The sequence below is a fragment of the Bombus affinis genome, chromosome 9 (genome assembly GCF_024516045.1).
Source record: "Bombus affinis isolate iyBomAffi1 chromosome 9, iyBomAffi1.2, whole genome shotgun sequence".
Taxonomy (NCBI): Eukaryota; Metazoa; Arthropoda; class Insecta; order Hymenoptera; family Apidae; genus Bombus; species Bombus affinis.
This window is the reverse complement of record NC_066352.1, coordinates 3,311,899-3,334,391: the sequence shown is the minus strand read 5'-3', so window position 1 is coordinate 3,334,391 and position 22,493 is coordinate 3,311,899. Positions and strand designations below refer to the sequence as shown.

Sequence of the window (22,493 nt, the reverse complement as noted above, 5' to 3'; positions counted from 1 at the left end):
ATTAAGTGGCAATTCCAGCAAATAATGAGCAAGGTAATTTGACCGCAGTTGGCAGCCCAATCGTTTTGCAGCGACGGGGATCAGTTTATGGAGCAAACGTGCCAATGATAACAGGTACATCTTACTTACTATTTTAAATGAATATCACATGAAAACAATGTGAATCTATTTTTGTCAATCTTCTGACTTTCACGTCGCTTGGTAGCTGTATAAAAATATTTTAACGTAGAATTGTTGCAAAGAAAAATAATGCGACAGATTCGAAGACACAAGCTGTTTGGAAATAGATAACACAGTGTTCGGAAATAGATTCACAAAAGTATTGTTTTGCAAGAAACGAATAATATTAGTTTAATTTGATTGATATTAGTCTGCGTAACATATGTCATTGATGTTTTTTAAATGTCCAAGAAGCTGACAAAAACACATATTTAATCACAAAATCAAGTGCAAATATAGTTTCCATGTGCAATTAGTTGGCAATACATCGAATTTTGAAGTTGCTCTTTAATGAAAAATGAAAAATATGTTTCAGCTGAAATCTTCATATATAGGATAAAGAATTTACTTATTGTTTTTCTGATTGGTTTATTATCATTGAGGAAGTTAATACGCCATTTATATGTTCATGTTTTTGTTAACAGAACTCGTAAATGATAGCAACGTGCAGTTCCTTGACCAGGACGACGACGATGATCCGGACACAGAACTGTACCTTACCCAACCGTTTGCTTGCGGTACTGCCTTTGCCGTCAGCGTATTAGATTCATTAATGTCGACGGTTAGTAGTATTCTATGATTATAATGTTAGTATTTGACTAAAGATCTTACTGTGGCGTCGTATAAATGTTAACTACTAATATATAATTACTAATAAATTACATGAATTTCTCTGTAAATATAAATTAGACGATTGTGATAGCGTCAGTTGGTGATTTATCACTCTATTGTCATTTATTTTATTATTCATTAGAAACAGGCTTCAACTTCGTAACTTATATCTTTATATTAATCGTAATATTTGCTTCTATTTCTGTGACAGACGTACTTTAACCAGAACGCGCTGACTTTAATTCGATCTCTAATCACTGGTGGAGCAACGCCTGAGTTAGAGTTAATTCTCGCTGAAGGAGCAGGTTTACGAGGAGGTTATAGGTAAATCGGATAAAGTTTGACACATACATCCTTCTTCACGACTCACGGGGCATTTGCTAATTTTAAACATAAACTCGTCTAAGTATGCAATCCGTAACCAAGATTATGGTTACAGTGGTTGCGTGCTCTGACGAATGAAACATCCGAGGAGCGAATTATACATATACTCATAGGAATCTGTATTTTTAATTGTTAGAACGTGTACTTATTATAACCATTTACGGACGATAGTGTAAAAATGTTTCATACTATTTTAATGATACTTTTTACCAATGCCAAGTGTTTTTACTAACACCAGTGTCAATAAAAATGTATCATATTTCGAATAATGCACAATTGTCTTATTTATTTATTTACAGTACACCTGATAGTCTGGCAAATAGAGATCGATGTCGAGTAGGTCAAATCGCATTGTACGACGGGCCATTGGCTCAATATGGCGAAGGAGGCAAGTACGGTGACCTCTTTGTCGCAGCATTAAAGTCGTATGGAATGCTGTGCATTGGTCTGTACAGGTACAGGTATCGGACTTTTTTCCTTCTCTCGATGGTATTTATTGGATTACTCTACACAGAATATACGCATATATTATATATATACATATATATATCTTTTTCTCTGAGAATCTTTCATCTTGCTGCTGCGATTATACTGCCATTGATTATTCTCTTACTATATCATTCTTGTACTTACTATATAACTTTTGATTTTTTGCCGCACACTTTTGCATTTTGCGTTTTCGCGTCACGAAAAAAAAAAAAAAAAAAGAAACGACGATCGTAAGTTGCCTTCATCCAACAAATACCCATCATTTTTTATGATTGTCTCTTTGTATCACTTGTTTGTTTAGTGTTTAGTTACTGTTGCCAGCGTTTAGTTTAGTTTTAGTTTTAGTTTTATAGTTTTAGTTTTAATCGTACATATGTGTATATACATATAAATATTTAGCTTAGATTCGTAAGTTGTCTCGAAAGCTATGATTCCACATGGCTGACTTGTAACTAAATTTTAGGTTTCGAGATACCAGCTCATCGTGCGATGCTTCCTCTAAACGATACGTCATTACAAATCCTCCAGATGACTTCACGTTATTGCCTACAGATCAGGTACGAAGGGCTTCCATGTCTATTACTCGATATCACTCGATTATACTATTCGTTTGATTATTATTTTAATTATTTCCGATTAAGATATAAAAGTTTAAAAAAAAACTCGGAAATTTGAACGTCCGAAAATTTGTAGATTTGAATGTTTGAAAATTTGATTCTTTTCTCTTATCTTCTACATTCGCACAACATAATCATGTTATTATTTGATTTTAATTTATAATGATAACATTATTACTTTAATGTTAATATCATCTTTTTACTGAATAATCTGCAGGTTTTCGTGCTGATGCAATTCGATCCAGGTCTGGAATACAAGCCGAGCAGAGGAGCTCGGGGAAAGGATGACGCCTCCTGACTGTTGCTGTGTAGCGCCCTCACAGACGGACCTTATTCCTACATATAATTACGCAAAGGAAACGCATCATGCCGCCCGTCGTCCCTACTGAATCGACTTGTAGTCTTCATTGGCTGGCATTACGTTACGATGCCCTCAACGAATTAATCGCAGAACCCCGTCCATAGAACGAATCATCAACACGTCCGTTTTTTCTGCTGGTTATGTGTCGCCAGTGATATATTTCGTCAATACTCGTATAGCTAAATTCGGTTTCCCTCTAATAGTGTCCGCAGATTTCTCTGTTCCTTGTTATTTATCGCTAACGTGATTTATTTTCATATCGTGACCGGAAACATTTCTACGTTGAGGCTTGGTTGTGTAATAAATAAAAGAAGGAATACAACATCAAGTGATAAATGAAGAAGAAAAGAAAGAAGAAGAAGCGAAGGAAGAAGAAGAAGATAGGATAAGGATGAAAATCTGCCAAGGGAAATAAAAAAGAAGGAAGAGAAACGGCAAAGGGATACCGGGATACGGTATGATGAAACACGGTCCGAGGGTAGCTACACGTTAAGCTTCCTAAATCTTCGTAAGACATGAAATTATTAATCGTCTTCGATGTTGAAGGCCGCATAAGGACTGAACGGGCTTATTCTGAAGCGTAAAACGGTGTGTGACTATAATTCCACGCCCTATGCTTTAAGCAGAATACAGAAGTACAGAAGAAAACAAGCAAAAAAAAGAAGATAAGAAATAATACTTAAAAAACAAATGCGAAGCAAAACAGCTTAACTATAAACGCTTGAGAACATCTTCAAGGCTGATCGCTGAGGAATTGTAATCGCCTTCGCGTCTTAACGTATACCATCGCTGTAGCTCATTCAGGATATGTAAATAGGTACAGAACAGGTGAATATGTTGTCATTCGACGGTAAACTATAAAAACAAAGACAAAAAAAAAAGAAAAAAAAAGAAGCGGAACGAGGAGGAAAGAGGAAGATATAGAAGATATGAAACAATTGATTGAGATATAACTGCACTGACAGGACCGTTTTGGTTCCTTTCATGTAGATGCATTGTTCACTTTGCAAGACAGTCGTGTGTTCGTCTCCTGTATCGTGATTTTGTATCTTGCCTTGTGAGCAAATGGAAATATGTATACATATATGTACATGTATCTGTATATGCGTATGTACAGGGTGATAACTGCAACTAGAACAGATCGTAGTCTTGGAAAATGAAATGATACCGACGATAGAGATACATGATTTCACTTTTCTTATGGTTACGTACTTTCTTTGCAAATGTGCCTCTATGTTTCTATATTAAACGATTCTCTTAATTAACTTGCGAATAAGAAACCACATTCTTATTCCATAAACGAAATAGTTTAAATGATACACTTTTCACGTTACGATGTGATTCGTAACTTTCTATGTATTGTGCAGCTAAAAGTTAGTATCATATTTAATGGTATGAATTTTCATCAGGAAGGTGAAATGTCTAGATTATTTATACGTACACGAGTAATACATAGATCTAGCAATTTATTTAAAGGCGTTTGCGAGATATTAATTTGTACATGTGAAATGATAGAAACGATTAATACGAAGCACTATATTTTATATTTGCATTCAATGGAACAGGTATAAGTGAATGTGTAGATATACGTCACGATATTTCTTCACTTCCTTCTTCTTTCTGTGTATTATGATATTCTCTTGTTTTCGCTTTATATTTTATTAAGAAAAGGGCTATAATCTGTCATAGGTGTAACAGTCACTCTGTACGTTTAGTTTTAGACTGAACGGTTTGCAGACGATAACGTGCATCGTTATGACAAGAGATAGGTGCGAACAGGAGTGCAGGATTACGTGTAAACTTTACCTTGAGTGTCTTCTTTTGCGGCTAACGATATAAAAAATCTCAATCAAGCACTTTGTACAGATTCTATACATAAACGCGTATGCATGCGTGGATGTATGTATGTATGTCTGTATGTATGTATATATGTATGCATGTATGTATGTATGTATATGTGTGAATATATAATAATTTAACGATAAAAGAAAAAAAACACCCTTTTTCCACACAACTTGAGTATTAATCGACTATGTATCGATACGACTATATATACATTACAGATATATATGCACATATATATGTATACATAGACACTCTCTTTTATATATTTTTGTGAAACTACACGAGTGTGTACATACGAACGTACATATGTGTACATACATCCATAGACGTATACACGTATGTATGTATGTATATATGTCTGTATGCATGTATATGTATATATATGTATGTATGTAAAGAAGCAAAAAAAAAACAAAGACGGATCAAATAAGGTATACATACATAAAAACAAAGGAAGGAAATACACAGATACACTTATACACAAATACTTCTTCCTTGCTCTTTCCCCCGCTCCGCCCCTCCCTTTTTTCTGTCACTAACCATGACTGAAACACGCACACGTAATGATACACATACGATACGTACGAGTGCATGTATATGGCAACGCAATCACAAAAAAAATCTGGTATGGATTCACAAACACAAAACATACACACGCGGATACGCGCGCATCCTTTCTTTCTGTCTCATATGCGCGCGCGTAACACACAGATAAGGGAAATACACACGAGAGAAAAGAAAAGCGATTATCACATCGATGAAAATGATGTACATACGTGGGAAGAAAGAAGAGTACGAAGCGGAATGAAAAAAAAAAGGGAAAGGAAACCAGGGGAAACGATTCGCGCGTGCGGAAGTATGACGAGTGCAAAAACAAAGGATGAAGGTATCGCGTGATCCGACCAAATACGATATACGCTGAAAATATATAAAAAAAAACATCAGGTTACCGTGCTCGATCGTTCAATGAAAAATCAGACTAACCATTAATCGATTAAAAAAGAGAAATATATGTGCAAATGGGACGAAGCGGTTCGATTATTATCGGGGACAAGAGAAAACACAAAGTAGCTGTGGTAGACGCTGCCGTGTATCGCGATTACGAGTCGCCGCCGCCACCGCCATTGCTACTGTTTGCAATATCCATATGCACTATTCACTGCCACTGCAGTTCGTGTTATATCGTTGTATATAACTTTCTATATATGGCTCGATTAAGGCGAGAAGGGCCGGTGAGGCGTGCGAATCGGATAGCTTGATCGATGTATAAATGATAATACTAAACAATGTGCAGCATCAGCCGCAATAAGTGTCATTCGTTGCTCCTGATTTCCAAATATCTTTTTTCACTATTTTTTTTCTATTACTTTAGTATACGTAGATCTGCGAGAAAACGCCGATCAATTTCTATATTTTATTAATGTGGAATTAATGCGTTAATTTTTATCGATTGCGAATGTAATGTTAAGGATTATAAGAGGGATGAGCACTGTTACTGTTACTGACACGCTTTCAGCTTTCTTCGTATGTTGATAGATCAAACGATAAGACTTATCCTAGTATATATATATATACCTGTTATTTGGTTTGTTCGATGTGAAAATTGAGTCAGTGAACGTTCAGTGGACGAAGCTTTTTTTATTTTGAATATCCACTGTTAAAGCAATAGAAGAGGACTTTTTATTTAAGAAATTAACGACACACGAATGCATTAATTCACAATTTTTACACACGTAAATCGTTATTTCATATTAATTATAAAAATATGAATGCTAGATATGTTTATTTTCTAATTTGTATACAAATTCATTTTATTCGCTATCGTGAAAGATGATACAGTTAAAGCAATTGAAACTATAGTTTTAACAAAATTTCAGAACAGTATTTGTAAAAAATCAAATGTCGGAGATTAAAAGAAGCTGAAAGTGAGTCAGAAGAGTAAATAGTTAGGAGAGCGAAAGAGAATCGCGTTTTTCATTTGAACAATTACAAAAATTCATTTGTACGTTATCGTTCTCCGCTGAATGGACTATCCTGTACTTTTTTTCTCTTTTTCTTTTTATCTTCGAGGAATCCTTTGATAACGAAAGGTCTGACTGGATATATAATTATAAACGAATCGCCTAATTTTTCATCAGCATATTGATGAAAATACGTGCGAAGGAAAGAACGAAAATCGAAAGATAGTTTAGTGTTACTTATTTGATTTTGTAAAATTCGATTCTTTGAGGAGCGTCAGTGTTTTAAGAAACGAGTTTAAGACACGCACTTTAGAAAAATAAACGAAACAAATTACAATTCGTAATCGAACGAATATTGTTTTGGGGAAAAATGTTTGTTCACAACAGTCAATTTTTCATACTAATTGTTTGAGGAAGTTAGCGGCTTGTAGAATCGCGTTAAATCAAGATGGAGGACTCTCGGTGACCCTGCCTCGCCTTGATGCGATTATATACGAAACAAAAGTTTGCGCGTTAGATTTTGTGGAAATCGTTCGTTAAGTGATTAAAAAAAAGAAAAAAAAATGAAATTTGTCGGAGCCTTGTGTAGAGTTTTAGATGATTGGTCGAGATTTGCGTCGCGTGGGTTTAGCCAGGCAGATGAATTTTACTTGACAAACGAGTGAACATCCTTTCGAATTTTGACTTTCCTTTCTTATTTCTTTTTCTTTTTATTTCTTTTTTATTAATTATAAAATGCGGCCGTTAATTTTAGTTTGACCCTTCACGTACGAAATGTATTAGAAAAATAGACGATTGTTATTTTAGATATTACTCGATTCACTCTTACAAGGTAGGAACTCGTGCCTGGCTGCTCGCGAGATACAAATTATTCATGCACTCTCTTTAATAATTAAATCATGCACCGATTCAATCGATATCATCACCCGTAATCGTATTTTCGTGCGTCGCACGGATACACGTGGCGCATTTGTGTGTATGTGAGACGTGTGTATCTAAACGAAGTATATATAATTAACGTTAAAAAAGAACCTAAAAAAATGTGAAAAAAAAACAGGAGGGAAAAAGAAGAGGAATAAAAACAAATCGAACAAAATACCAAAAATGATTCGAAATATATATATATGGGAATTATAAAATGTATAAAGAGAAGAAAAAAAGAAAATTAAGGCGCGCTGAGCGTACGCCACCTTCGATGCCTCATTGACCTCATCTAATGCTTTTTTATCTGTACATTTACAATTTGTGTACCAATGAGGAACGTTGTTTAATCATGTTGTTGATGTTATTGTTAAAGAATGAGATTCAATATTGTACATAACTATATATTCATTATAATTGATGATATAAATAATTATATACATAAAAGTAAGCTTTGGTGTTTCTTTATATCCACTGTGTTGTGACGTATGAAATTTACCTTATTATAATTAATATAAGAGAGAAAATATATATATACAAAACGTGTAGTGTACACTTTTTAATAACATATAAACATCGTATAAAAATACAGGAGGATTGAAGAGTAACATAATGGGAGGTAGATTTTGCACAGACAAATAATAAATAAATTTGAAGAAATAAATTTAGCTTATATGAAATTATGAATTTTTTAAAATTTATGTACCTATTGTTTTTAACTTTTTCTTATATAAATTACGCCCTGACTATTTTTTTATAACAGGTACACAATTAGCTGTGAATAGATACAAAAATCAAACACAAGTTGGTATTGTAGTATCGCGGAAATATTAGATATACGATTTCTTTGATACTATTTATTATTTGTAATTTATTTTACAATAAATTAGTTATACAGATATTAATGAGACAGAAAACGATGGTTGTTTAATATGGAACTAATTGTAACAATCTTACTCTAACTTGACCACTCACGCAACTGGACAGCGCCAACAACTCAACCTCTCAGCTACGCTAGTAACTCACGCAACTCCACAACGCTAACAACTCTACTCTCAACAACGCTAACACCTCTCGCAACTTGACAACGCTAACTCTAATTAACTCTGACCTCTCGACTCACTCTCACTTCTCAATTAACCGCTCAACGTTCCCGATCAACCGCTCAACGCTTCCCGATCAACAACTCTTTGAATTCAAATCGTCCCCGTCCATTAGCGCTATTTTTTCCTTTCTCTAATCCCATCCTGTTAACGTTCCGCAAGAATTAGGTGACTTTGGTCACATAGGCTTTCTTCTATATAAACTAATAACCGAAGGATAGACGACATTGTTTTGGTTAGTTTCTAACCAGGTTTTTTCCTCACGATACTACAGTATCAAGTTTTATTTATTTCAATGACGATAATTATTCTTACAATAAAAACAATTACAACCTTAGATCTCTGCATTGAATGTAAAACTAAGCTTTTATCTGATAATTTGGCTATCGATGATTAGTGCTGACTGTCTAATAACGTACTCATTAAATCTTGTTTATTAATATTAATTTTATTTTAAAAGATAAGAACTATGTAGCTATTACTGTTTATTAACACCTTATCCATACAATAATAGAATAATTTTTTTACGACGAACATCAGCAACTAAGTACCCATTTCAAAATTTAGAATGAACAAAATATGTGTAATCATAGCTATGTTTTAGTTACACGAAATGAAGTAAGTACTAGATAATCTTTGCTCATCCTGTACCAACAATAGTTCTTCTAATATTCCTCGTACTTCCATGAGGCAAATTAAAGCCGTGTCAATACAGAACTATAAAAACCACCTTGATTATTCCTATTTTTATTATTATTTAAGCTTCAAGGAACATCAATTGAATGATTCGTATTGATAATATCTTTTTCAAATAGGGAATGAATTCTATTAAACTGGTCAATACGCACATAATTCGTTTTCTAGTAAAATATCAAGTTCATATGAATGTTAAATTATAAAAATTCAGAAACCACCAAATCATTCCTACCGCATTATTTAAACTTCCAGAACAATGGAATCACTCGTATTAATAAAATTTTCCTGTAATCTTTTTAATTAAATAATTCTCTACTAAATTAAGCAAATGTTTATTCGAGTTAGATCAAAGTAAAACTGCGAAATGTTAAAAAAAAGCCACTGTGATTATGTCTACTGCATTATACGAATGAATTGCATGGAATTGGTCGATATTACCAATTTTCGGAGCTACCTTTCGCTGTGCTCGCCGCTTACTTTCCAAGTTAGCGACTAATGTTGGTGCGTTGTGTCTCTGATGCCTACAGTGAATAGAAGTTCTAATATCCGTTATGTCGATTCAGTCTGGTCAAATTTTGTTTCTTTAACCAGCTACGTGGTCGTACAATTCTAGCAAAGCGTCCATCATTCTGTCTCTGTATTGAGGTACATCTTCTACCTGCTTGCAAACCAAAGGCGTTCTGTCTACATATAGAATGTTCTCCAAAAGTTCTGGTTCGGCTGAGAAGTATCTGCTAGCGGCTCGAGGTTCTAATAACATGATTGGAATGTTTAAGACACCGTGTGTGATACACATGACTCGTAAATCTTCGATGGATGCGGAAAAATCGGTCCAAGGGAAGATGGTGGAAATGTCTAAGCCAGCTTCTTCTAGAGCTTTCGCCATTGACTCGTGGTAGATCTTGAATAATTCTTCGCTGTGTTTTTCGCGCAGTTCCCGTGTTGTTGTGAATTGAAGGAAACATAGGATATCGTGGGCTGGAGGATTGTATCTGCAACAATAATATTTAATATGCAATTTAATTTAAGAAGAGAGAAACAGGTATTTGAAAAAAGAGAAGAAAGAAATTGCTGTGTTAAGAGATTTAATTTTCGAACGAAGTGCGATATTTTAGTATAATAGTAAGATAATGAAGTTGTGTGTAAGAATTACAATTAATTTTAGATCAGTGCTTTTTACGCTTATTGGTATTGGTATTGGCTGTAAATATTTTTTTTTTTTACTTTAAACATGCACAAATATGATGAACCTTTCAAAGAACTTCACCCGAACGTTTTTATACATTTTGCAAGTGTGAGTTATGAATTGTGACACTTTCTTATTTATCCAAACTAGATATATTAATGTTTGTCATACTTTGATCTAGTTTTATTTGCGTTTCACTTTATATGAATCACTGTTGATCACATGAATCACTATATGAAGTTATGATAATCAATTTCATAATATGCATCGATATGCAGAGAAGATCAGAAATATTATATTTTTTTTGTTTACCTTGGACTTTGATAAATAAATTTATGAAAGTATGCTCTTTATTTTGTTAATTTTCTGTCTGAGTAATAAAATTTAGAACTTAAAAAGTGGAATTGTAATCAACACCCGAGAAATTCATATATGAAAATTAATTTATCAATCAGAAATAATATATACTGATACATTACAAATGATTAGAATAATATATCATTCATTGTTTTATACACAGTAGTTGCAAAAAGTATTTATAATTTATACACGATTACATTTATTATTACATCTGTATACTAATAAATTCTTAATAAAAATTTTGAATATAATTTAAGGAAAGAAAGATAGTTATTTAAGAAAAAAATTGATGCGTAAGATTTGATTCTTGTATGTAAAAATACTCTGCTTAAAGATACTAACTAACACTAACTTAAAAAGAAATTTCATCTACGAATGCCTTTTGCAACCATTGTATTAAATCCTTTCCTTTATTTTTTATAAAAATATATCTCTCGATTACCTTGCAAGTTGAAAGTCGATAAGACAGCACTCCGCAGGCTTCTCGTCGATGTCATATTTGAACAAGATGTTATTCGCCCAAAGATCTCCGTGGCATAGCACATTCTTGTGTTTCATCGATGGCAGTAATTTATTCGCATGATCAACGCACAAGTCAGTAACCTTTGTGCTAAACGTCTTCTTCTGATTCTCATCCAAGTTTGGTATCAAGTCTATCAAGGAAACGATGCCTTTTACAGCAGCGTCGAACATTGCTTTAGCTCTGCCATCCGTCAAAGGCCAAAGTGTCTCTTGCATGCAATGAGAGAACTCGTCGTGCAGACTCTTCTGGTACAATTCTTCGAAAATCAAAGACTTCGCGTGAAATCTTGCCAGAGTTTTCATCAAAGTTTTGCAGTGTTCGAAATCAAACGGTTTATATTTATCGGGCATTTCGTAGCCATTGTGGGCCATATCTTCTAGAACAATTACGTCATCTTCTAAACCAAGGAAGCACTCTGGAATATATCTTTTATCCAGACCATCTAACACCTCCGGGAAAACTGTCGTATAAAGAGCAACTTCCTTCTTGAATGTACCATATTGTTGGATAAAATCGTACTGCGGACTTGTTATTGGCGGCGGTAGTTTCGTGAAGAAATTGATATTCTTTGTTTCTAGTGGCGATTGCGGCGAGGCGACGGTAGCTTTTAAAGTAAAGTATTGGCCCATGAAACCGTTTACCTCGTCTATAGGGACCACCTCGTAAGTAATCAGCGAGAAATCCTCCATCGATTCCTTGTGAAGTTTTTTACGAATTATCTCGAAACATTCTTCGTCTTTGAGAATCTTCTGCGTGCTTGGATTACGCATTTCTTCTTCAACTTCTCCGAAGAGTATTTGTAATTTTATTGAACGTGGAGTTCTGATATTTTCGTTGTTTGACTTTTCCAAAAATTCTTAATTTATTCTTAAAAAGCTTCTCTGAAATTCGAAGACTAAGTAGATCTTTTCTAAATCTGTAGATTTATTGAAAGTAGCTTCTTGATATCTTTGTCGATCGATTTCTTCAAAATTCTTCCTCGATATCTCCGATTCTTTTATTCTCGATGTATTTCTTGATTTATCCCAGTTCTTCCAATATTCTTAAGCTTCTCTGAAACTACCTCTAAGCTCGTCGAACGTAGAGCTCTTGGATATCTTCGTTTCTCAGCAGCTCCGAAGATACGGAAGTTACCTCCTACTTCTTCCTTTTATACCTACCCGACGAATGGCTTGGTTTTACAATTGTTTACGGTAAAATGTCCGCGAATATAATTAACGTCTGCGACGTTAGATACGGCGCTGATATATGAGCAGAAAATGGAATGTAGCTTACGAGGAAGAAAATCAAAGAGTACGAAGTTCTCTGACGATGGTTCGTGCTCTGGAGGATGTCTGCTTGGTATGTAATTCCGTTCAAGATCAAAATACCTTTATATATTGCCGAAGAATCGCGTCACGTGTACGTTACGTACGATAAATAATAGCGCGTACTCGTGTCGCGCTATTTTCTCCTTTATTGGCTCTGATTGAGGCTAATATTAGACACGTTACAACAAGACATGTCCTGCATAAACGCGTGTAAATGGATCTGATGGCTCCTTATTGACACTATTCGTGTAGATCGATACGGGACGACGGCGCGTACAAGGAGAGGGAACAGTTTGATAATGTTGAAACGATGAGACAGTGCACTCGGTTTTCGTTCTGATTATTAAATAGATATATAGCTGAGCGTGGTCACGTGTTTCGACAACATCAGCAGACAGTCACGTTTCGCACGTGACGATCATCTAGTCAAGTACCTCGCTGCTCTCTACTCTTTGAATTGCTCTTCTGTACAGAACCCAAAGATTTTCCTTCGAACAAACGGTCAATGAATTTTTAATAGATTGCTGAATGAGGATACAAAGATCGGGTTATATCCGTTTGGTAATTTGATCTAAATTGAGCATGTATGTTTATTTTTAAACGGAGCAGGTGGTTCATTTTTAAATATGATATTATATGGAATTATTGTATAATAATAAAGGATAATATTTCTTTAAGCAAATATTTTAGAAAATGATATTTATTATCCAAAAGAAATAGACAGCGTGTCGTCCTGTTTGTACATTAATTATTGAATTAATGCAAATATGAAATATTGCATAATATAACGAATACAATGATCTTATATGATACAATAATTTTATTTAATATTATGTTTTTTAATAGTACTTGTATTTAATTATATTCATTTGAAATTTCGTTTCAATCTGCATAGTCTGGTGTTTCAGCCTACTGATGTATAATTTATTTTAGGATATTTGCACAGTAGCATACGCTCTTCGCTTAGAGCCAATTCTATTTTGCGACTTCTTTGGTATAAAAAAAATACAGAGTCTCTTTCAGTGATATTTCGCACTTATGTTTTTGTAATATTTATACGTACTTTGAAACACAAATAATAAAAGTTATAGTTAGGGTAAAGTGTTGATTAAAAAGAGATTTTCGTGATTGTAGCCATTCTGCTTGCTTTACTTTGCAAATATAGCGATTCGATAAAGCTTAGCTGTTTAAATTCATTGAATTTTCAAGTGCCTTTCAGTCGGTTAGTTGAAAACATCAGTAAATTGTCAAACGCCTGATGCAGTTCTTTCGAGTTCTATTCGCTTAGTAATATAAATTTTTATGTGCATTCGTTAAAAAGATAAGTTATAATATTCGTCCGCTGATTTCTTAGAACAATTTGGTTTTGAAAATATAATTTTCTATTTAATTTATATTAAACTCGTATTTTATTTACTTAGTACAATAAGATTGGACGGTTTTTTTATTAATTTGCCTTAATTCACATAAACTCGAACGCAGACATAGATTTAAGTAAAATCAAATTAAAATCATTTACTCAATCACGATAACTGTTATTACAATTAATTTTTATATTGATTTATATATATATAGCTTAATAAAATGTCAATTTTATAAAGACATATCGTTTCTAAAATTTATCTTAAATTTTGCTCTGAATCTTTTTTAAATTTGTGTTTTCATATTAACACGTGGGTCTTTATGCTTCATATTAACACGTGGAAGTGCCAGCTGGCGTACAGGGCACTTTATAAAATATAAAACGTTTATTCTTCAACTCGTACACACAAGTGCTATATCATTACGTCGAATCACTGAATGACTTATGCTGAAAATAAATACGAGAAAATAACAAATAATAAGTACAAATCTGTAGTTCGAATAGCGTGAGTAGTCACCTTAAATATATAACTGATAATAAAGTTGGTCTCATTAAATGTTTAATTTGTATCTTTTAATTTGTATCAGGCTTTATCAAAACAATTTTTTTTATTTGGGAAGAATAAAAATTATGAAAACTTTCTTCGTTTATGAGCTAAAGCGGAGATTGGATTTTTATGGATTGAGGATTGGAACAATTACGATGTTAATGAAGTTTCCAGTCGTCAAATAACAAAGATTGATGTATCTCAATATTGTTAATACTGACACATACGAATCTGTAAACTCGATACGAACGAATACGTGGGAAGTTTTCATCTCTGGAATTTCCTAAACTCAATTCACGATCAATCCGGAAAAAAAAATAAACGCAACGAATGAGTATGAATGAAAGAACAAGGTTATGCTTTGAGATGCTTGGCATTTAAAATCAACAAGCGGCCACAACTTCAGCTCATAAACGAAGAAAGTGTTCATTATTTTTGTTCTTTCTAAATAAAAAAAAAAAATTCCAAAATGTTTCGAATTATTAGCTGATAATTAAGTAATAGATCAAAGAATATATTAATAATTATCATCGATTTTACAACGAAGGAAATATTTGGAGATAATCGAAATAAATTTTATTTGAAATAAAAATCGTCGCTTATTTTATTGGGAATCCATTAACTGCGATATATATTTATTTAAATATTATATTTATTAAAAGTAGATAATCATTTCTTAAAATCTTTTTAATAGATACTTTTAGTTACTGCGTCTCAACTTACACATGATAGTATCTCTCTGGGGCTAGCCATCCACATGTTATTTAGCAATTAAGTTTGAAAAATTTACCAAATGTCCAGCTGGACAAATTGTAAAGTACAAATTAAATAATGATAAAAAAAACTTACACATATATTCGATTTTAGAAGAAACCTTGAATTTCGCCATGAGTTTCATCTAACTCATACTCGGGTAATAGGTTTGCGCAGTTTTAATACGCTGTTACGTTAGCGAATTAGCCTTTTAACAGACGTAACGAGTGATGTAAGTTTTTGTTCAGAGTCAGGGACGATTTAGTCGAGTTTTCCGAAGCTGCGCCGCCTATTGCCAACGAATATTACTACTGAGAAAACTGACCCACAATTCCTGTTCATTGAAATATCACCCAAGTGATTTCTTAAGATAAATGCCAGCAATTTTCCGCTTGACATTGCTAGTTGGTCTTAGTTGAATCTAGTGGTAGTCTTTATTCCATTAATCATCGAAACGAGTGTCTATTAATCCGACCTTTTCAAGTCTTACGAAATCACAATTGCTTTACACTAACTTCGTTAGTTAATTATATTTATTTTCCTCAGTCAGTTACCGATCAATTTCATGTTAATGACCTATACGATAGTATGTAGAAGCAATCTATAAGAAGGAAATAGGTGGAAAACTTTCAACTTTTAAACATCTTCGAGTAATTCGAAAATATTAGGTTCCATAAAATTACACCGAATTCGCGATTTGTGCAAGTGGTTGGTATCATATAAATTATAATATTTCAAGTAATATCAATATGATTCAACTACTTTGTAAATAGTGAATTAGATATTTGTACATATTGTTTATGGAACATAATAACGAAGACTGTTTAATAATTTAAATTAGAAAATACATTGAAAATATATTATCCATAATTGATATAGATGAATTTAAATGTACAATTTTTTTCAACATGCCGCGAATACGTTGATTTCAAAAGTTACAGTTTATTAATTTATAATAGTTTATTAGTAATATCATATTAGTAATAACTTATTGAAGATATAATAGACTTATAAGATCAGCGTATTTCGTACTAATATTAACGTGAAACATGCAAATGAGTAACTTGGTTTGAACGAATTGTACTGTTACGTATCATAGTTACGTCTCATAAATCTTTGTCTCGTGATAACAATGCTTAGAATGTGGAGGGAGAATAGAACAGACATAAAGTGGCGAGCGTATAAATAGGCAAGAAGTTACTCGCATTTACTACTTTACGTTATTATGTAATATTTCATATTTGAAATGTTTCTTTTTTACTTCTATTCTTTTTTTTTTTTTTTGTAATAGGATTTACAAATTTTGAGGCTTTATAAATATAAGACGGCCTTTAAAGTTTTATTTCAAGTAATAATTACAAACTAAATTAAATTCAATGTAGAGAAGTCAATGTCAAGAAATTTTCTTGTTCGTATGCTTGTCACTGTATAATTTTTCGAATATTCGTATTTGAAATATCGATGGCGCGAAAAGATAAAAGCAATCACTGGTGCCCATATTACGTCCTACTTTTCTTTCTTTTTTTACGTGGGGAAATCCTTATGGACACCCCACCGCTCTTTTAGGAAGCGGCGGGGTAGTGTCGGACTCTTACCGACTAAAACCCTACGGTGGCCTAACGCTTAACAGGAGTGCCTCGGGACCACTTTCAAAATGTTCTACTAAAAAATAGGAAATGAAACGGTTGGTAACTGGAAAAACAAGCATGCGACTTACCGTTTGTAGATAACACCATGTGATAAATTAGCGACGAGGTATAGAATAAATGCGATATTCATTCCTTTTTCGTGTCCACGTTTTGAGGGTTACCTTGTCCTCTATACGGCGGTAAGGAACATTCTGGTTTTCTACTACGTCGGTATTTCAGAATCTGAAACGCAAGGTTCCGATTAATGTGACATCAAGACAAGTCTATTCCTATTCTACGGAATCGATAACGTCGCATGTGATATGAGATCATGAGGTACGAAAAAGAACCGCGTGTTTAATCTATGATGATTTTTTATCGATAGTTAAAATTTGTTGATTTTATTCAGAAATAATAGCTGAGTTCACTAAACATCGGTGCAAACATGGGTACAATAACCTAATCACACTTCTAAAATTCACCAAAAATGTAATATCATCAAAATGTAGACACGATAAAATTAGGCTGTAATGTAATAGTGTTTTGCAATAAATATGGCAACCAGACATAAAGCTCCAAAGTACCGAAAAACAAGAAAACGAAGACCATCATACGTCGATCCGGTTTTAGAAGAGGAAAGAGCCAAAAGAGTCGCAAAGATACAAGCGAAGAGACAAACAACAATAGACAAAGTTAAACTTTCGTTGGAGAGAAGAAGAAATAATAAAATAGCCATACAAAATGCACGTACTGATAAAAGGGAAAGGGAGGAACAGAAAGCGATTAGAGATGCCCACAAAACAGGAAGTGAAAAGATTATGTTACAGGTTTTGAGCATATTATTATATTATTATTATTTAGACTATTATTTAGACGAATCATTGCATTATAGTGTAAAGCTTTATTTCATCGAAATTTATATCACTTTTAATGTCGTATTGTAATATTGTATCGTAATGCTGATAATTAAAAAGTATTATTTTTTTATCAAGATATTTTTACATTAAGAGGATTACCTTAGGTTTGGGTAATATACATAAGATATAATTCAAAATAACGAATATAAATATGAATATAATCAAACGAGGATTGAATAAAAAATTCGACGTGTCTATAAGATTTTATAATTATTATTATCCCAACTTTTTAACAAACTTTCATATATATTTATCTTCTTGCTATGAAATATTCCGTCAAATATGCCGTAATGAATTTTGAATTTTCTCACAGAAAATATCCTAGTTTCCGCAGCGCTCATTTATTATATTTATACATTAAAATAGACGAAAATACCTTCGATGTACGCAGTTAGCAATGGAAAAATGTATTATCTACAGAAAGTATAAATCGATAGACGCTGTAATATTATTACACTGAATAGAAATTCATGAAATCGGCTTGCGTATAAAATTTTAACGATAATTATAATACTGCGAAGAAGAGTTACATAGGTTGCTTATGTTTGTCTCGTTACAGATTCGTGATGACTTAAGCCAAATCGCTGAGACTGGTATAAGGTGTGTATACACGTCCATGATAATACCAGAGAAAATAAAATACGACGGCCGATCAATTTTGTCGATCAAAGGCGTTAGATATAGATTGAAAAATAATTTACATATGGTTGGTTGGGGAAAAGAAGCAGTGACGATGAGTGCGGCGTTCGAACGAGTCGTAGGCAAACACTTGAAGAAAGGTTGGATGGTGGTGCCACGAAAATCAATTTTCATGATGTGGAGCTATCCGGAAGCGTTCCCTCCCTTAGATAGTCGTATTTCGTACGTTGAAGCTGGAACTGATGGGCAACCAGACGAAAAGTCCGTGATAGAAACTAGAAGAATTCTAAATTATTGTAAGAAATTGAAGAAAAAAGATTTGCTGATTGTCATGCTCTCGCAAGGGATCGACGATCTTCTTTGTCTGCCGCGAGAAACTATCACGTTGAGGGACAAGCTCAGGGTATTGAACAGATTGAAAGCTGCAGACGCTACTCCGGAAGAGATAAATACCGTGAGAAACAAGCTTTCTGCGATTAGAGGCAAGAAAAATAAGGAAACTTATCTATTGTTTATGACAGCGAAGATCTACGCAAATTCATATTTCTATGATCATAGTTACATAAAAGTTAATATTCATTTTGATATCAATTGTAGAATTAAATGTATATTGATTAGTGTCAATTCTAGAATAAAATATATGTGCAGTAGACAATAGCATGTAAGTTCCAAGATTTTAGACATCTAACTGTTAAATATCTTCCTATCTAAGAAGCTCTGAAAGAAGAACGAAATGTGCTCAATGTATATCTAAACTATCTTCTCATTCTTTAATCAAACGCAGAAAGATTTAATAAAAATATTCTTGAAACATCATACACAATTTATAAAGATAATTCCAATACATATATAAATATGTATACGCAAAAATAATTACAATAATTTTAGGAGGCGACTTAGCCCGGATGGCCTACCCAGCGAGAGTTATAACTCTAATCACGTCAGACGTTTCCGCCGAGCCGATGTCCCAACTATCAGGTGGACCATGCGTGTATGATCCAAAAGGCGAGAAAGCTCTCGCCGTGCTAGAAAAATACAAACTTTTGGATAGAATATCCTTAAGCGTGCGAGACTTGATAGAAGAAACAGTTCCATGGGTGATGGCCGCTGATAAGCAATTGGACGCGGATAAACATTACAAGTTTGTTCATAGATACGTGATAGCCTGTAACGCAGACGCCATGGAGTGTATGGCTACAGAAGCGTTCAAGAAAGGCTTGTTTCCAGTGAAACTGAATTCAACCTGTTTAGGGGATATCCAAGAATTCGCTCGTGAATACGTTAAAATGACATCGTTGATGATTTTGGCTGTTGAAGGAAAAATTAATAAATTGGAGATGTTCCTAGAAATGAGAGACAGTCCTATTTGTCCTCTAACCGATGAAAAGGTGCAGGAAATATTCCCTGCGAAAGATAAATGGGGTTTGGGAATGTGCCTTCTGTTAGGAGGGCGACCAACTGTTAATCTTTGCTCCAAACCTGGACAAGGTGGACCAAATCAGGAGTTAGCGCTATATTTCTCGTTGTATTGGTATTTGCGTACGCAGCAATATCCAATTTTAAGAGAGTACACTGTTTGGTTCTTGGGTGGCAGCTCCTACGGGAAAGATGGTAACAGTGAAGCAGTTGGCGCGTTTGGATATAACAGCTTGGGCACCGATGTTTATCCAGAATTTGAGAAAGCACAGAGTATGTATCAAAGCGCGCACACGAAGTGGTGGAAACTTAAGGAGGAGAGACGCTTCGAAAGTAAAATAGCGGTAAATTTGTTGTTTTATATATCACATAGTTTAAAGTTCGAGATTTATGTCGATATTCGACATGGGGGATTTTAAAATATATAATTTAAATATTTTAGGTATCAGTGGATTTATATCACAAGAACAATGTAGTCAATTTTTAATTAATTTAATATTTCAAAACAACGAAGTTTTAATATCATACACTCGTACTATCGTTAATATTCGTTAATAAGCACTTGGTCTTGTTTTTTAAATTTACTATTTAATTAAGTATTAAGCATTTACGTTGATCTACAACCTCTTTTGATTCAGAAGAAAGAATACAGTATTAAAACTTAGATTACTTATTTCGTGTACGTTCTGTATAAGCTAAGAGCTAAGTACAGAATCTTCGGTTGAATATGATTTGAGATCGATTTCAATTCCATGTATTAAGAAGAGTTTATATTTTCTTGTTTATAGCATAATCTTGAAGAAAATGCTTAATAATTTGGAAGTTTTAAAACATTTTCTACATATGACAAATTAATTTCCACTATTTCTTTACAGGAAGCGCGAAAAGAAATGCTGGAACTGGAAGGTGTAAGGAACAAATATGCCGCAATTCTACCTGGTCGTGTTTTAGCTGAAAACAATACGAATTTATTCTTCTTAAGTATTAACGGTGAAGACGAATTATTAGAATTAAAAACTGGAAATTATTATACATTCACAAACGTTGGAGATCTTCATATCATACGAATCGCTCGCTTCCAATGTATTTGCGACGGCGTTTGTCATGGACATCAAGAAAAGGTGTGCGCTGATATGGAATGCCCAGTTTATCAATCGTTGTCAGCCGAGGCGCATTCGAAGTTTCAATATTGTTGTCGTCTTGATCAACGAAAACAAGATTCCTGACTTTTCATATCTGCAGAAAGTTCATTATGGCTTTATATTTATTGTAAGCATAGATTGCTTAACTACTTAAAAAAATATATATTTAACAGTATTTACATTTATATTCATTACAATGTACATAATATTTTTTGTAATGAAATGTTGGTTGAACAGTCTGGGCACGCTACTTGTAAGTTAATGGTCGTGGAATTAATCATGGAATTAGTATCGAGAAACACAGAACCAAGGAATCCTCGAAACAATTCAGTCGATTGGAAACGATATTGTCAAGTAAAATGTTTCGAAAAATTTTCTACAATGAATCGAATATGACTGATTAAAAGTAATGTGAAAAATAGTGAAGTTATTATGGAAGAATAAACGTACAATATTTTACAATGTTCTGAACCATTATCACTAATCACTATATATATCAGAAACGATATTCTGTTGTATCTACGTAATTGACTTTAGAAAAAAAATTATATTTTATAGAATAAAAATAGTAAAAATTGGTACAGTTTAAAAAATTATTTTAATGGTAGTGGTCAGTTTTTAATATTCAGTTAGTGTTACTACAAAAATGACTAGCGCTAGGATGTTATGCTTATCGCGACACAGATGAAATAACGCTGCTCTCTTCTCTCGTGTATAAATGTATACATAAAACTAATATCTTTTTTCAATAGTCTATCCTATGTTTTATTCATAGTAAAATACATTTCAATGGAATGAAGTTTTATTATAACGAATTCGAAAGCATATTTCTTCTTTTTGGCTCTCACACACTTTTATATTTCAATAGGCTCAAAATGCTGTTCATACATCAGAATATCTGCGCTATATAACATATTATAGAGAATATCAACGTAAACTTTCCTTTCCATGGAGTCTATAATTTTGTGTTAATTTGTTCGCTAAAATAACCGTATGGAAAAAATTTTCCTATCATATGGAAATTTTCGAAACTTGAATTAAGCCGTAAGAGAGGAAATCCCAGTTATAAAGTTGTTGGTACGGCCAAAGCGAAATGATTTCTATTGAGCGGCTGGTTTTTCGAACTGGAATGAATCGAAGGAAAGTCCCAAGAAGCTCATTTCGTCCCGCTTTGACATAATAGAGATCTTCGAGGCCAGCGTGTCCCATGGGTTCGGTACCAATCCCGTTTAACAAAGCCCCAGGAATGAACTCGACTAGCTCAACGACGCCTACACAGTGTGGTAATTTTCAACACGATCTTTTTAACGTTTCTTTTTGCTTAAATTAGAAATATATCATATTCAAGATATTTACTTTTCAACGAACATTTATACACGGTTAAAAGTACAAAATCAATTGTAATAAAATTTATAGCTTTTTATAGTCAGAATTGAAGACATTTGGAATAACAATTCGACAAAGATGGATATGTAAGATAAATATCGGAACTACTACTACT

General features: G+C 33.4%; 3 protein-coding genes across 52 annotated transcripts in view; 2 read left to right on the top strand and 1 right to left on the bottom strand.

Moving 5' to 3' along the window:
- LOC126920473 (calcium-activated potassium channel slowpoke) overlaps positions 1–7,860 on the top strand; it is a 107,684-nt gene extending 99,824 nt beyond the window's left edge. For 39 of the 50 annotated variants that reach the window (XM_050730877.1, XM_050730876.1, XM_050730874.1 and 36 more), the window contains 6 exons: positions 19–114; positions 645–781; positions 1,043–1,155; positions 1,515–1,676; positions 2,168–2,261; positions 2,539–7,860. In XM_050730877.1, coding sequence (XP_050586834.1) covers positions 19–114; positions 645–781; positions 1,043–1,155; positions 1,515–1,676; positions 2,168–2,261; positions 2,539–2,619 — 683 coding nt within the window. In that variant the 3' untranslated portion in view covers positions 2,620–7,860. The remainder of the gene's footprint in view (positions 1–18; positions 115–644; positions 782–1,042; positions 1,156–1,514; positions 1,677–2,167; positions 2,262–2,538) is intronic. The other 11 variants (XM_050730913.1, XM_050730907.1, XM_050730906.1 and 8 more) reach the window with 2 other exon arrangements.
- Positions 7,861–8,251: 391 nt separating this feature from the next.
- LOC126920477 (uncharacterized) lies at positions 8,252–12,644 on the bottom strand. Its single transcript, XM_050730914.1, has 2 exons — positions 11,197–12,644; positions 8,252–10,200 (listed from the first exon to the last, which is right to left on the bottom strand). Exons 1-2 carry the CDS (start codon positions 12,045–12,047, stop codon positions 9,792–9,794), a joined length of 1,260 nt encoding a protein of 419 aa, XP_050586871.1. The 5' UTR covers positions 12,048–12,644; the 3' UTR covers positions 8,252–9,791.
- A 3,821-nt stretch (positions 12,645–16,465) lies between these two features.
- LOC126920479 (glycerate kinase-like) lies at positions 16,466–21,666 on the top strand. The gene is made up of 5 exons (XM_050730915.1): positions 16,466–17,705; positions 18,355–18,916; positions 19,323–20,194; positions 20,726–21,119; positions 21,230–21,666. The coding sequence occupies exons 1-4, from the start codon at positions 17,433–17,435 to the stop codon at positions 21,074–21,076; spliced, it is 2,058 nt and encodes a 685-aa protein (XP_050586872.1). The 5' UTR covers positions 16,466–17,432; the 3' UTR covers positions 21,077–21,119; positions 21,230–21,666.
- Positions 21,667–22,493: the final 827 nt, after the last annotated feature.